Source organism: Fundulus heteroclitus, unplaced genomic scaffold, assembly GCF_011125445.2.
Source record: "Fundulus heteroclitus isolate FHET01 unplaced genomic scaffold, MU-UCD_Fhet_4.1 scaffold_65, whole genome shotgun sequence".
Lineage (NCBI taxonomy): Eukaryota > Metazoa > Chordata > Actinopteri > Cyprinodontiformes > Fundulidae > Fundulus > Fundulus heteroclitus.
Genome location: NW_023397088.1, coordinates 252566 through 267500, shown reverse-complemented (window position 1 = coordinate 267500; position 14935 = coordinate 252566). Strand labels below are relative to the sequence as shown.

The 14935-nt window shown below is 43.6% G+C and overlaps 2 protein-coding genes across 2 annotated transcripts in view; both read left to right on the top strand.

Annotated features, from left to right (window-relative positions):
• Positions 1–14935, top strand: part of LOC110368152 (NLR family CARD domain-containing protein 3) — a 445883-nt gene that overhangs the window by 399713 nt on the left and 31235 nt on the right. The gene's annotated exons all lie outside the window — the stretch shown is intronic.
• LOC118561497 (NLR family CARD domain-containing protein 3-like) overlaps positions 1–14935 on the top strand; it is a 54902-nt gene that overhangs the window by 35489 nt on the left and 4478 nt on the right. The window contains exon 6 of the mRNA XM_036133634.1: positions 12374–12547. Within this exon, the coding sequence (XP_035989527.1) occupies positions 12374–12547 (174 nt within the window). The remainder of the gene's footprint in view (positions 1–12373; positions 12548–14935) is intronic.

The window sequence follows — 14935 nt, the reverse complement described above, 5'->3', positions numbered from 1 at the left end:
TCCCTCAGGTTCTTTGAATCATGCTTCGCAAAATCCCTCATCCAACCAGCCTCATCAGCCAAGCCTCATTGCACCCAACCTCCCCACACTCGATCGAGCAGATCAACCGTGCACTAGTCATGGAGAGCGAGCTGTAAACAGCTCTGAACATACCCAACAAACTCAGAGAGAGCGAGAAGGTTTCAATGTTACAGAAATAAGACGTCCTTTCAACGTCGTTGCCTCGCGAGCCGGCGACACTCCCAACCCCGCTGAATTTTACACACAAGTGTATCACATTCTCACAGAGCTCGCAGAGTCAGCTGCTCGTTTGGCCTCTCGTAGCGATATTATCCAACTAGAGTTGAGCGGAGAAGGATTTTCTCATCACGCCATCGTTCAGGTAAATGATGAACGTGATTCAATTCTGCCTGCATTTCTGGAATTTTTAGAGGAGCTAACGCAGTCAAACGCGGAATTGCCGGATCCAAACAACTTAGAAATGATTGTTCAGGTTGTAAGAAACCCTCATGGAGGTGTCAAACGTAAAGCCGAAAAAACATTGGACTGTGAACTGATTCGTAAAAAACGTCAACATTTGTATATCGTCGCCAATCGTTCTGATCAGCTCTGTTTTTCAATCAGTCTTGCCCATCTATGTAACCTTGCTTTTACAGACGCCCAAGCCGTACAGCAAGCTGTACTTTGGCAACGCACAGCAGGCCTCACAGAGCAAACCCCCGTCACTTTCAGCGATGTGCAGAAATTTGAAAAGATTGTCAACAGGAAAATTGTTGTTTTCTATAAAGACGGTAAGGATGCAATGCTTCGTAAATTCCAGACTGACTTTTCCGATCGTTCAAATCCAATTTTTCTGCTTCTGTTCAAAAATCATTACTATGGAATAAAAAGTCTCACAGCATTCACAGGTTCTAAGTACATTTGCAGCTATTGCTTTAGCGGCTTCCAAAACATCAACAGACATAACTGCGAAGGTCGCTGTGCGGTTTGTCTCGATCCAAATTGTACTCAGCGGTACGACTCTGTACAATGCACAGATTGTAACCGAATCTGTCGTAATTCATTCTGCCTCGATAAGCACAAACAGCCCAGATTGAGACCTTACCTCGGAAAGCATGTGAGTAACTGCGAAACGACTAAATACTGCCCTCTGTGTAAAAGGCTATATGATTTGTCAGCCGGCAAAGAGAGCAAACCTCACGAGTGTTCAATAAAATGCACGATCTGTCGTCAGAAAGTCCCTAGCGGTGTTGATGTAACGTTAAACGAGCACCAGTGTTACATTCAACCCACACTGACAGACCCTGAACTCGGAAATAAACTGGTTTTTTACGATTTTGAAACTTTTACAGATCAAACTGGGAGACACATCCCATTCCTTGTCTACACAAAAACTTTGGCGGGGGAAGTTTGGTACTCTTACGGGCTGAACTGCGTCAGGGATTTTCTGCTCCATTTTAGAAAACCTTGTTATAAAGGTTACACTTTCCTAGCTCACAACAGTCGTGGGTTTGACTCTTACTTGGTTCTGAGTGTAATGGTTGAATTGGGCATTAAACCGTACCTTATCACACAGGGAAGTAAAGTTCTCTGTTTTACAGAGCCTGATTACGATCTGAAATTCACCGACAGCCTTTCATTCCTTACGATGAAACTCAGCCAAATGCCGAAAGCATTGGGATTTAACGATCACTGTAAAGGGTTTTTCCCTCACTTGTTCTCCTCTGAGAAGACTTTAAACTACGTGGGTCCGCTTCCTCCCCCCTGCTTCTATGCGGTAGATCGCATGAATCCCTCCGAACAGGATCGGTTTTACACTTGGTACAACGAAGCATGTAAACACCCCTTTGACTTTCAGAAAGAAGCTCTTTATTATTGTCAAAATGATGTGGAGATTCTTTTCAAGGCTTGTGTGAAATTCAGAGAAGAGTTCTTTAAAGAGACAACCGTGGATCCTTTAAAGTCAATCACCATTGCGTCAGCCTGTATGAATGTCTTTACATCCAATTTCCTCCCTCCTAACACTCTCGCGATCCCCTCCCCGGTGGATTACCGACGACAATGTAAAACATTTTCGAACGCGTCTATTCAGTGGTTAGAATGGGTAGCTCAGGAACGAGGCATTTTCATTCAGCATGCGCTCAATAAAGGTGAAAAGAAAATCGGCCCTTATCACATCGATGGATACGCGGAGGTTCGAGGGGTGAAAATAGCGTTTGAGTTCAACGGGTGTTTTTTTCATGGGTGTCCCACTTGCTTTCCACCCGACCAGACCTGTCCTCTCAGGGGGGTTTGCTTTGAAACATTCCACTCTGCTACCATGGAGAAAGCGAGGTTATTGCAATCGGTTTACGGCGTGCAATTAGAAGTTATATGGGAACACGACTGGATCCTAATGAAGGACTCACACCCGGGTCTTAAAAGGTTTCTACAGTCTTTCAACGCACCGGAGCCTCTTTCCCCGCGTAATGCCTTATACGGCGGGCGTACTTGTGCTCTCAGACTCCGGTACACGGCGGAGGAGGAGGAATCGGTGCATTATGTAGATTTCACCTCATTGTACCCGTACGTGAACGCAAACTGTCCCTATCCTCTCGGCCACCCCAAAATCATCTGCAAAGATTTTGACGATCCATGTAGCTATTTCGGGTTCATCAGGGCTACTGTGTTTCCACCCCGCGGTCTGTTTTTTCCCGTTTTACCGTACAAGACATCTACCGGTAAACTCGTGTTTACTCTCTGCCGTGCTTGCGCCGAAATGAACTACCAGGCAGGCCCATGCAACCACACTGACCGAGAGAGAGCGTTGACGGGGGTGTGGGTAACCCCCGAATTCAACAAAGCTCTGGAACTCGGTTACACCGTCGCTGAAATCAGTGAGGTTTGGCATTTTGAGAACCAGAGCAGTTCAATCTTTAAACCGTATATCAACACTTTTCTCAAGGGTAAGCAGGAAGCTTCAGGTTTTCCCGCTGAAGCTACGGATGAGGAGAGCAGGTTAAAGTATGTGGCAGACTACAAACTGAACCAAGGCATCCAGCTAGATGTACGGAAGATTGAGGTGAATCCTGCTAAAAGGCAAGTGGCTAAACTGTGTTTGAACAGTTTTTGGGGGAAATTTGCGCAGAGAAATGATCTGGGTCAAACTACCATTGTCACAGACTCAGCTGAGTTTTTTAACTTCCTGTTTTCAGGTAAATACACGGTCATTTACTTTCACTTTCTGAACGATGACATGTGTATGATTCAGTGGAAATACAACAAGCGATGCATCTCTCCCCCCAACAAGGTGAATAATGTGTTTATCGCGGCATTCACCACGGCACACGCACGGTTGAAACTATTCACCTGTCTCGAACCGCTTCAGGAGCGCGTTTTGTACATTGACACAGACAGCCTGATCTACGTGGTTAAACCGGGTCAGACCTCCCTCGAGCTGGGAAATTATTTGGGGGATTTAACGGATGAGCTGGGAGGTGATACCATACAGCAATTTGTTTCAACAGGCCCCAAAAGCTACGCTTACCAGACAAGAAAACAGAAAAAAGTTGTGATGCGTTGTAAAGGCATCACTCAAACTCAGGAATGCAGTGAGAGGGTGAATTTTGACAGTGTGAAAGAGTTGGTAGAAAGTCATCTGCAGGGGTCTACAGGGGGCGTGTTAGAAGCTCCGCAGCATACCATCAGGAGGGATAAAAGAAACTTCCAACTTAAAAATACCACATTTCAGAAAAAGTTCCGCTTGGTGTATGACAAGAGAAGGCTTTTTCCTGACGGAACAACTCTCCCTTTTGGTTACTAAAAAGGTTAACCGAGAACAATGTCGCTCTCCGGTGAAACACAGGAGATTGAATTTGACCCTAGATTCAAAACCCCTTTTTCATGTCTGATAGTGGGTCCGAGCGGGTGTGGAAAATCTTTTTTTGTTAAACGTGTTTTGCAGAATTGTAACCATGTTATGGATGTTGTACCTGTAAATATTGTATGGATTTATACATCTCTTCAACCCATGTACGCTGAATTGCAGAGAATGAATAAAAAGATTAAATTCATCGAAGGACTACCTGATTCTTTTGATGATGAAAATCTGTTTCCTCCTGATCAGAATCATCTGGTTATATTGGACGATGTAATTTTCCAGGCTTCGGAGCATCCAGAAGTGGTCAAGATTTTTACGCAATACAGACATCACAGAAATATGAGCGTGATGATGCTGACTCAGAACGTGTTTCATCAAGGCAAGTACAGCCGCACCATCAGCTTAAACACTAATTATATGGTGTTGTTTAAGAACCCCAGAGATAAACTGCAGCTGAATATATTAGCGCGTCAGATGTTCCCGTCAGAGAAAACTTTCTTTATGGAGAGTTTTCAAGACGCCACCAGGGAACCTCACGGGTATTTAATCGTCGATCTGACTCCCACTTGCCCAGATCGTTTCAGACTGAGAACGGGAATGCTCCCTGGTCAGTGGCCGGCTGTGTATGTACCCAAGTAATTAATTTACCATGTCGACACGCATAAAAAGGAACATACCTCTTTTCAGGGCTCTGTATCATGCCACCCCACAGAAACGGAAAGACATTCTCGCTCACTGCTCGCCGGATTTTCTTAAAGCCTTGTGTGAAATAGCTCTGAATATCTTAAAAGGTAACGTTAAAGTATCTCCCGCTCAACATAAAAAACTACAAAAGCAGAAAAAGATCATCAGACTGCTGGCTGATAAAAGAACGGGTTTAAAACGCAAGCAGCTGGCTCTGAAAAATCAAACAGGTGGATTCATTCTGCCCCTGCTAAGCGTTGTGGCTCCTTTAATCGGAGAGCTGGTGGGAGGTCTCATCAGGAGATGAGAAAATGTCTCTTAGGACGGCGCAAAAGATGTATCTCGTCTCTCCGCATCAGTTCAAACGTTTGACTCCGTCAGAGCCTTCTATCAGACAGACGGCTGAAGAGGATTTGGATTCAAAAATGAGGGAAATACTGAATGAACAGGGACTGAGTTCTTATGAAAAAATTAAAAGGTACAACACTCTGCTGCAGAGATATCTGACTCTGATCAAACAAAGTCAACTGGAGGAACCTAGAGTGACTTTAACTTTGCAGCGTAACCCTACCCCGGACAATAATGACGGTGAGGCGGACTCTGGCTCTGATTCTACTGCTTCTACACCCTCTCCTATGGAATTGGATGAAACCGCCAGCGAAGTTCTAAAAGCTCTACCAAACAGAGATCGCAAAAACGCAGAATACATATTGAAAAAGTTGTCCCTACATGGTACTGGTTGGACGTCGAAAGGCGAATTTGTTTATCGGGATCGTGTGATGGGAGGCTCACATCTACTCGATTTGCTGAAAAACCTTCTGCTGCCGTTTAAGAGGAAAACACAGACCCAGGAACCTGTAGGCTGGAACCGTTTCATGACCGCCCTGAAGGAGCTAAACATCCCAGTGTCCTCAGTCAGCAATCCGCAAGCCCGGGAGCAATACAGAGGCTTGACGGAAACGGACGTGTCGGAGAAGAATGGAGCTAAACCTTTTGCAAAACGAAAAGGAAAAATTGTGTTGTCCCCTAAATTCTCCGGAATAGACTTTGAGCATCCAACCCCCTACAACGAACGAGTCAAGAGCAAAAGAGTCAAGAACCCTGCATGGTTGAAATTTTCACCTTAAAACTCTGTATGAAATAAAAACTAGAGAAATGAATTTGTAATAAAGATACTTTTATTGTTTCAAATTATTCGTGCGTACAGTGTTTTTTCTTCTAGACCGGTTACAGTTTGTAACAATCTTTAAACATTTGTAAAGAACACGTTCCGTGATTAAACGAGCACGGAGTCCTATTTTTGACACAACGCTGATATTTTTTCACAAAATCAAATACCACGACATCGTTTTTATAAACATCGTCGTCGTAGGTAGCCAATATTTCATCCATCGATAACCCGCAGGCTTTATGACAAAGATAATAAACACAATGATGACCGCACACAAGGGATAGAGTGTCTTGAAGTTGACGATTATGATACAATATTTTCGAGGATCTCTCTTTCAAAAATGTCACTATGCTCGAGGGATAAAATTCGAAATCAGGGGGAAATCCGTAAGAGTCGAAAAAGGTGGCTCCATCATTCTCCTCCAAAGTCAAAGCTAGCCAGTGTTCTCCAGGCATATGTGAAGGATGAGTGTTGACGACAAAATAGGCGGGGCCTCTGTACGTGCGTTTGAGTAACGGGAGCTGATCACAAGCCCAAACGCCGCAAAATAGGTCCCCCAATAGGTGATGCATCAGACTCTCGATCTCGTGGTTATTCATGTTTTAATAAAAATCCACCAGGACCTGCCTTTTTGAGTCGATTTCCAAAATTGAGTCGTAACACGCGTACACAATCAGGGTGGTCGTGTGAGGCAGCGGAACTCTGAATCTCATTTCCAGTCTCAAATTGCCGTTGCACACCGGTGACAGAGCGTCTGCGTCCTCGCTCGGATTGAGATTAAAGACAAACAGGGAATAACCCTCGTTAAATTCCTCACGAGCGATGCTTAAAGGAAGGTCTTTTAAATGACGACCTGTAGAGGTGAACATGTTGTAATATTCCCTGACTGAAATACCGTTGTTGAATTGGGGTTGAAACGCTTTGGCGGGGACCTGTCTGCCGTCTTTGCAGAGCGCTAAATATTCCACATCCATATGCTTAAAGTTGAAAGGCGACATGCTTCTCCTTCCGGTGAATGCCTCGTGGTTGACCATACCTAAAACGACATATTTCGGCATCGTTCCCAAAAAGAGATTCTCCTGAGTACATATCCTGGAATTTTCAGGGACAGAGTACGTTTTCACGTTCACGCGCGAAAGAGGATAGAGGGCGTTTCCTCTCGTTAATGCTGAGGCATGCCCTAGTCGGATAGCCGGGGAGACTGAAACTTTTTTCATAAATAGCGAAGCCCCCAGAATTTTCAGTCTGAAGGTTGAATCACGCGGTCCCATGAGAGAGAAGGCGTCGCTGGCTCTGGTTAGTTTAACCCTCATATCGACAGAATTCAAGAGGAGTCTTTCGCAGAAGAAAATATCTGCGTGAAGCGGGCCCATCAGATGTAACTCTCTGGAATTAGCGGTGAAAGCGGCTCTCTTGTTCATCCCCGAATTTTGACCGTCGGTGGTAACGATAGAGTCAATAGCTCCCGCTGTGTCTTTGTAAAAGAGGCCCGCGCTAAATTGGCTCTTTAACGTGTCTTCTGAATAGTTGAGCAGAGTTTCAATCATTGCTCTGTACGGGTGAGTTGCGCTACTCTGCGAAATTAACCTGTCCCCCAGAATAACGTCGCATTGACTAAACATTGTATTCAACGGGTAATTTATCAACCCGACAGCGGCGTCGTTAGCCAGGTCGCTTCCATCCGCGTTGGTGATCTTTAGACGGACGTGGAGCAACGTATCATTCAAATCCAAGTATTTCTCTCCATCTCCGGGGATAAAGAACTCGATAGGCCCGGTGTCTGTAATCGCTGACACGGGTAATATTTCTGTGTAGAGTTTATCTTCGATAGAAAGTTGTGTCATGGGGGCGGAAAACAAGTCGAGTTCCGCCAGCGTACATTCTGATGATTTCCGGTGTAAAAGAGCCATGTTTTATTGTTATTGAAGAATAATAATTCAGCTAAATATATCCTTGCGTGCAGCGGACTTCCTCCCTCTTGCTTCGCTCCTGCCGACTGATTTCTTCTTTTTGCGCGGCACAACTATTTGTGAACGCCCAACACGTTGCCCCGGAGGTCTCTTTCTAGCTCTTCTTGACAAAACCATAACCCCGGACCCCTCCTGGTTATTCACACCCTCGTGCGAGCCTCTTATTTTCGTCATAGCTTTACCTATGACGTCCGAGGCGATGTTTGTGGCAGCCTTTTTCAGATGCGGTTTAGCAATAGCGAAGCCGGATTTAAATAGGGGTGAGACGAAACGAAATAATTTTGAAAATATGGATCCTATCCCCCGGCCATACATAACAGGGGCACCATAGAAACCGGGTAATTCTCCCCCTACCTGGTTCTGGTAGTAAGGGATAAAACGATGCGGGTCCTCTCTTAAGAAAACCATGTTGTCTTGATTATCGTAGCTTCTTCCTCACGTTTTTAGAACGCTGCAACGTTGTCGGTGTGAGTGGTTGAACAGCTATGAATGATTCCGGTCACAATCGTGTGTTTTTATAAGCGCAATCCGCTTCACCTGAACGCTCTGCGTGAAGCAACGGGTCTGAAATGTAGTTTCACGATGCACTTTCCGTATGTAAATTTCACCGGGGTGTTTTGATCCGTTTTAATTTCAACTTGTATATTTTCAATATGTTTCTTGGCAACGGGGAGATAGTAGGGGTTATGAAAGGTCTGCGTGATAATATCTCCAAACACACCCTGGACCTGAACCGTTCGCAAGAGGGGTGCGTATGCGTCCCCTACTATCTGCGGCGTAACTACGTCGCTGTAAAAATAGAGGTGGTAGAAACCCGCTTTATAATCTATAGGGTGAGGGGCGTGCCAGTGGTCAAATTTGATCCATTTTCCGGGTTCCGCGCCGAGCATGTAGGCCAGTGGAGCGTGAAAACGTAGGTGGTACTGAGCGCCGGCCTGGAAGGTGAGTATGTTTGCGAGTTTGTTAACCTTGAAATAAATATCTGAATCTATCTTTCTCAGATGAGCTTCGATCTCTTTGATAAGCTGATTCATATTACTGTAGTATCCGTTTCCAATCTGTATGCGATGGACTTGTTCCTCGCTCGCTTTCCGCCATTCGAAAAAAGCATTTTCTGAGGGGACATTATGCCATGTGTGTGGATAAGAAACCTCGGTCAATGCCACTTGCCATTCTCCTTGTAAATTGATATGCTCGGCTAAATCCACGCGGAAACTCGATATGTTATTATCCTTAAAGACATCGAGGCTGGCATTGGAGGGTAGCGTCAGGTAAAATCCCTCGTCCTGAGTTAAACGGTCCATGTTGCACTGTCAACCGTCAGAGAGCAACGTCTTCTTTTATACGTCTCGCAGGTCGTCGGCTCTCACCCAGCTGTTGAATTTCTCCGGCCAATTTTTCCAACGTACTAAGACCTGTTTGACCCCCCGCACGGTGCGTTTGTCTAATATCTCACCCACTTGATACATTTTGTTTTTTGACATTTTCACCTTTTGAAGCTCCTCCGCATAAAAAGAACCTTGGACGGGCTCTCCGTCTAAATCTTTCAGTTTGAAGACGGGTGGAAATCGTTGTAGCACTTCTGTAACTGTAAAGATTTCGTCCGTGAAACTCTGTTCATATTTCTTGTCAAACACTCCACGCAGCTTGGAGATTCTGACATGATCGCCTGGTTTAAACACCGTCTTGACTTTTGTACTGCGTCTGGAATTGGCCCCGTACAGATTTTGAAACACTTGAAAAGCGTTACTAGCGGAGACTTGGATAGGTGCCATTTTAATACTTGAATGATAACCGTGGTTGTAGCTTTTGACCAGATCCTGAAGCACGTTTAGATATCGGAGAGTGTTGTTTGCGGTGAAATATCTCCACATTCTTGATTTTAACGTACGGTTAAACCTCTCAACCACAGACGCTTTTATTTCACTAGCCGTGGAAAAATGTTTAATACCGTTTTTATCCATCAGCGCTTTGAATGATTTGTTGAAAAATTCTTTTCCGTCATCAGTTTGAAGCTTCTTAGGAATCTGACTCTCCTTTAAAACGGATTCAAAAGCTTTTACGACGTCAGAGGCTGTTTTCCTTTTTAAAGCCCTAGCATAGGCTCTTTTGGAAAATACGTCGATAACGGTTAATAAATAATTGTAACCGTCGTTTTCTTCGGACAAGCTCTGCATATCACAAAGATCGGCTTGGAACTGTTTCAGAGGCCCGATGACAAACACTCTATTTCTAGGAAATCTAATTCTTGCGGGTTTATGCAGAGAATAAGCATCTTGTTCCGATAAAAAGTCTCGGACCTTTTCAACCGCTACCTTCTCACCCGTTTCACTTTCCAGAGCTCTCTGTAGTCTATCTACCCCGCCGAAAGAGCCGGGGTGCGAAGGCGTGTAATATACCCGTTTCATTAACTTTTCTTCAGCCATACCTTCCCACGCACGTAGTGGTGCTGAATGAAGGATAAGAGGTCTGTATTTGGGTTTTTATATATTTTATTATTAATATGCATTTATTATATCACAAGCTAACTGTAGAGAAAGAGACAGTTTTTTTTTTTTTGTGTTGTGGGGTCAGATGATTGAGAGAAAGCGAGATCTCCCCCCTTGTGTCTCCTCCCGCGCGGCGCTTCGAACAGGTTGAGTATTGTTTTAACTGCTTACTGACCGAGTAAACTTATGACACTCAAACTGACCTGTAGAGTGTATGGACTTATTATGTTGTAAGCTGCAACCGGTAAGCGATCAGTAACGCTTGCTGTTTACAGGGAGAGCTGAGGGGTTGCATCGCAGGATTCTGAGCCGAGCGAGAACCCTGAGCTTTTTATTTACAGATTCCGGATGGGGAAGCTTATGGGTCTAAACGATTTATATAGTTTTATTTTTAATCTTTATTATAGTCTGACTGCTTTTACGGCTGAAACAAAGACTGATTTCCTCCCACCTTAAAGATTGGGTGCGCGTAACGGAATTAAATAATTCAAAATAATCATAATAATACTAATAAAAAGATTGGGTATGTATACCGGAGTTAAATAATTATAAATAACTTTAAATGATTACAATCATACTACTAAATAAGGTTGGGTATGCGTAACAGAATTAAACAATTCAAAATAATCATAATAATACTAATAAAAAGATTGGGTATGTATACCGGAGTTAATAATTATAAATAACTTTAAATGATTACAATAATACTACTAAATAAGGTTGGGTATGCGTAACAGAATTAAATAATTACTATAATATCAATGATAGTAGTAATAATATTATTAATGATATGAATATAAATGAAAATAATAATAATACAATAAATAAAAGAATAATTAATTTAATAATGATTAATGATAGGGTGTCACATGAGGGTGTCACATGAGGGGTCATATGGAGGTCACGGTAGGGGTCAATGATAGGGTGTCACATGAGGGTCACGAGCAGGGCCACGTGACGATCATGTGATCACCTAAAAGGTCAATTAAAAAATAAGCCCCGCCCCTTTTTAATCGCCCCGCCCACTTTTAATCCATCAAAATCGGATTAAAAAGTGACAGAAGGTATACCCTTATCTCTCTAACTAGAAACTTTCAGTTGAAATTAAATATAAAAGGCAATCTGTAAAAAACCAACAGAGTAATTGTCACTGCAGCAATATCCCAATCAAACAGGTGATTGTGTTCATATATGGTGTTTGTGAGAATGGGTGAGCTGCTCAAAGACAGGATGGGTGTGTTTGATATGACAAAAAATGGCTGATCTGGATGGTCAGATCAAGGCTGGATGGGCAACGTTCTACTAAGAGCTCCTAGCTCCTGTTCCTTCACCTTTCAGGGGGTCAACAGTAAGAACTTTATTGAAAGATGGAATAAGAAATCAAGATGATTATTATTTATTTAAACCTCTGAGCTGCCCTCAGGTCTTCAGGAAGGCTGATCCACAGCTGAGGGCCAGAGGTGGAGAAAGTCTCCTCATCGTAGGTTTTAGTTCTCAGAATGATCCACCAGACACACAGAGACCCACTGAGAACAACTGACCCAGTATGATGGAGAAGATCTGAGCCCAGCAGCAGAACATGCGACCAATGTTCAGTGATCAGGGACTGAATGAGCAGAACTTTAAACAGACGCCATGTTTCCTTAGAGAAAACCCTCCATGCAGGCTGCTGGTTTAGGTTGAAGATAAATCCAGAACAATCTGAGCTGAATCTCTGTTAAATGATCCATGTTTAGAACATTCTGGGTCTGAGAACCACTATTCTACCAGAACCCTGACCCAGAATAGAAGACAGCAGCATTTTAAACAGACGCCAGAGCGATCAGACTTAAATATCCAGCAGCAGCAAGTGATCATGGATGGATTTATGTTCAATTAGAGTTTATTGTTGTGTGGTAATCTCCAACCTCTAGTGCCCCCCCCCCCCTAACCCCAGAACATCTTCATCACCAGCCGCCACTGCTGAGAAACACACCTTGATCTGGACCTTCACACGTCATGATAACATGTTCTGGTTCTGCTGGGTTTAACTCTGTAAATCAGTTCTACTGGATCAAATATCAGACATCAGTTCATCATGTTTCTGGGACTTTTACATTCAGGGAAATTCATTTTCTACATTTTATTATTTATGTCTTCATATTTCAGTTTTAACCTGCATCCTGGTGGCTTCAGCTCACATCTTTTATTCTTTATTCAGATTGAGGAACTGCAGGTTGTCAGAGATCAGCTGTTCTTCTCTGGTTTCTGCTCTGAGGTCCAACCCCTCCCATCTGACAGAACTGGACCTGAGCAGAAACGACCTGAAAGATGCTGGAGTGAAGGAGCTCTGTGGTTTTCTCCAGACTCCCCTCTGCAAACTACAGAGATTGAGGTCAGACTCCATGTTTTAGTTCTGATATTTGTGATGTGAAAGTTGTGTTGACACTAAACTGCAGACATCTGGCTGATATTCTACTGATCCACACTGAGGATCTTCATGGTAAAGTCTGCTTTCTTCTTCACTGCTTTGCTCCAGTTAAAGTTTCTTTCTGTTTCCAACTTCCTGCCAGGATTTATTGCCTAAAAACAGCAACTCCTAAACTCCACGTTGCTCAACTGAGAGCCTCCAGGATTGTCAAAGACTCATGGATCAGGTGTTGAAACGTTTTCACTAAAACTGAGTGAAAGTCTGCTAACCTTGGATTTAATCCTGTTGTAGTTGCCATGACTCTGATGATTGAGAATATGCACAGACATGAGCAGACAAGCCAGAGGGCCTGGTGTGGAGCAGAATTATAACGATGAGAGATTAAAGCTGTCTACTACTGAGATTAATGCAAAGTTACAGACAAGTAACAGATTTTAAGAAGCAAACTGAAGATAAAAGTCTTTGTTTTTTCTGCTGCTTCAGAATGATGCTTTGAGCCAAAGTTAGCATTGCTAAGCGCTCTTAGCATGTATATAAATGCGGTAGCAGCTGGTTTTACTGTATATTGAATAATTTCTAACATTATTGTCCAGTTAAACTCTTACTGACTTCATATCAGAAGAAAATGAGTTTTGTAAATAACTGAATAGGAGCTAAGAGCTGTTGATGTCCAGAATGGACCAGGAGCCAATCTTTGGACCCGCTGGAAGAGCAGACGTTGATTATTCAGCTGCTTTGGCTTCACATGTTGCTGCCCTGGATGACCTTAAGGGTTGACCTTTGCCCTCACCTGCCTCCTCATCTGGACCAGCTGCACATTAAATGGATCCCCCATCTAGCCTTCCCCATCCAGTCCAAACTCTAAAGGATTTGGGCTCCATGAACCTAACAAGTTCACTTGATTTTAGTTGGTTTGCTCAGCAAGTGAACTGGATGTTTGTTTTTAGCCACAACAAACCCAAGCAACGACTCAGGCCTGCAGCGCTTTATTCTGGCTTCAATTATCCGTATTTAGTCAATATTAGCTGACCTGATAAGTGATGTTTTGGACTGAGAGCAGTTTGACCTGATAAACCTGAGAGGTGAATATTGTTAGAAACTATTGTGAAACTAATGAGATCACATTTGGTGTTATTGGAATTATTTTTAATTTATTTATTATTGTTTTACTAAAACATTAATTTAGACTTATTTCCTGAATCTCTGTTTTGTTTTCCAGTTATATATTACTTTATTTTCTATTTCATGGGAGTGTTTATAACATCATTTTATAAACACTCGCCAGAAGATTGGAGAGGTTTCAGACTGCAGCAGCTCTAGATGAGAAATGTGAGGAAGATCAAGTTAGTTCCCTCCTGTTTGCTGTGGGAGAAGCTGCAGATGACATTTTAGCTGTTGGACCTTTGACTAGAGCAGAGAAAAGATGCCTGGAGCTGGAAAAGCTGTGTTTGAGCAGCACTATGTGGGGAAATCCTCCATCATCTTTAAAAGAGCCCAGTTCAGTTCCAGACGTCACCAAGATGGAGAGAGAGCAGAACCATTTATTACAGCTGGACACAAACTGGCAGCAAACTGTGGTTCTGGAGAACTAGAAGAAGAACTCATATGGGCCAGAACTGTAGCTGGGATAAAAGGACATAAAGCTGTCTGAACCGGTACCAATGGACTCTGAGTTAACGCTCACAAAGGCCAAAGAAAAAGTCCAGCAGAGGGAAACTGTGAAGAACCATAAACAGTTCTGCTCAGCAGCACAGCAGAGGGGAGCAGATCCAACATGGACGCCAGAAGGACCAAGATGAGAAAAATAAAGAGCCAGACCCGGCAGCAGTCAGAACGGGACCAAAGCCAAAGAAGCTGGGAGGAAAAGAGTGTGGTGGATGTGGCTGAAAGCAGAAAGCTTCATGGAAAGACTGCCCAGCTAGAGATGTTCAGTGCTGGAGCTGTTAGAAGGAGCTTCTTGCTGGAGTTTGTTGGTTCGGCCCAGCAGCCAAACTACAGGAGGTCCCAGAACCCCAAGATGACCCAGACAGGCAGGATGATGGATTTCTAGGAGAAAGAGGGTTGAGGAGGTCAGAACCGTGGAGAGAAAAGGTCCAGATGAACCACCATGACAGATATGGGAGTGGTGTAGGGGTTTCTGGGAAGTTGGAGTAAAAATGTTCCTAAGCAGAGGCCGGTGGGTCCTGTCTGCTGGTTGTACAGCCATGTTCTCCTGATATTGTTCAGCTCTACTTTCTAGGAGCCCTTTTCAGTGAGCCAGGATCTAAACAATGGGAGGACTTGTTGAAATGACTGCAGACTCTCTGTAAATATCCTCACCATGAATCCAGCATCATCTAATATAGCCGACAA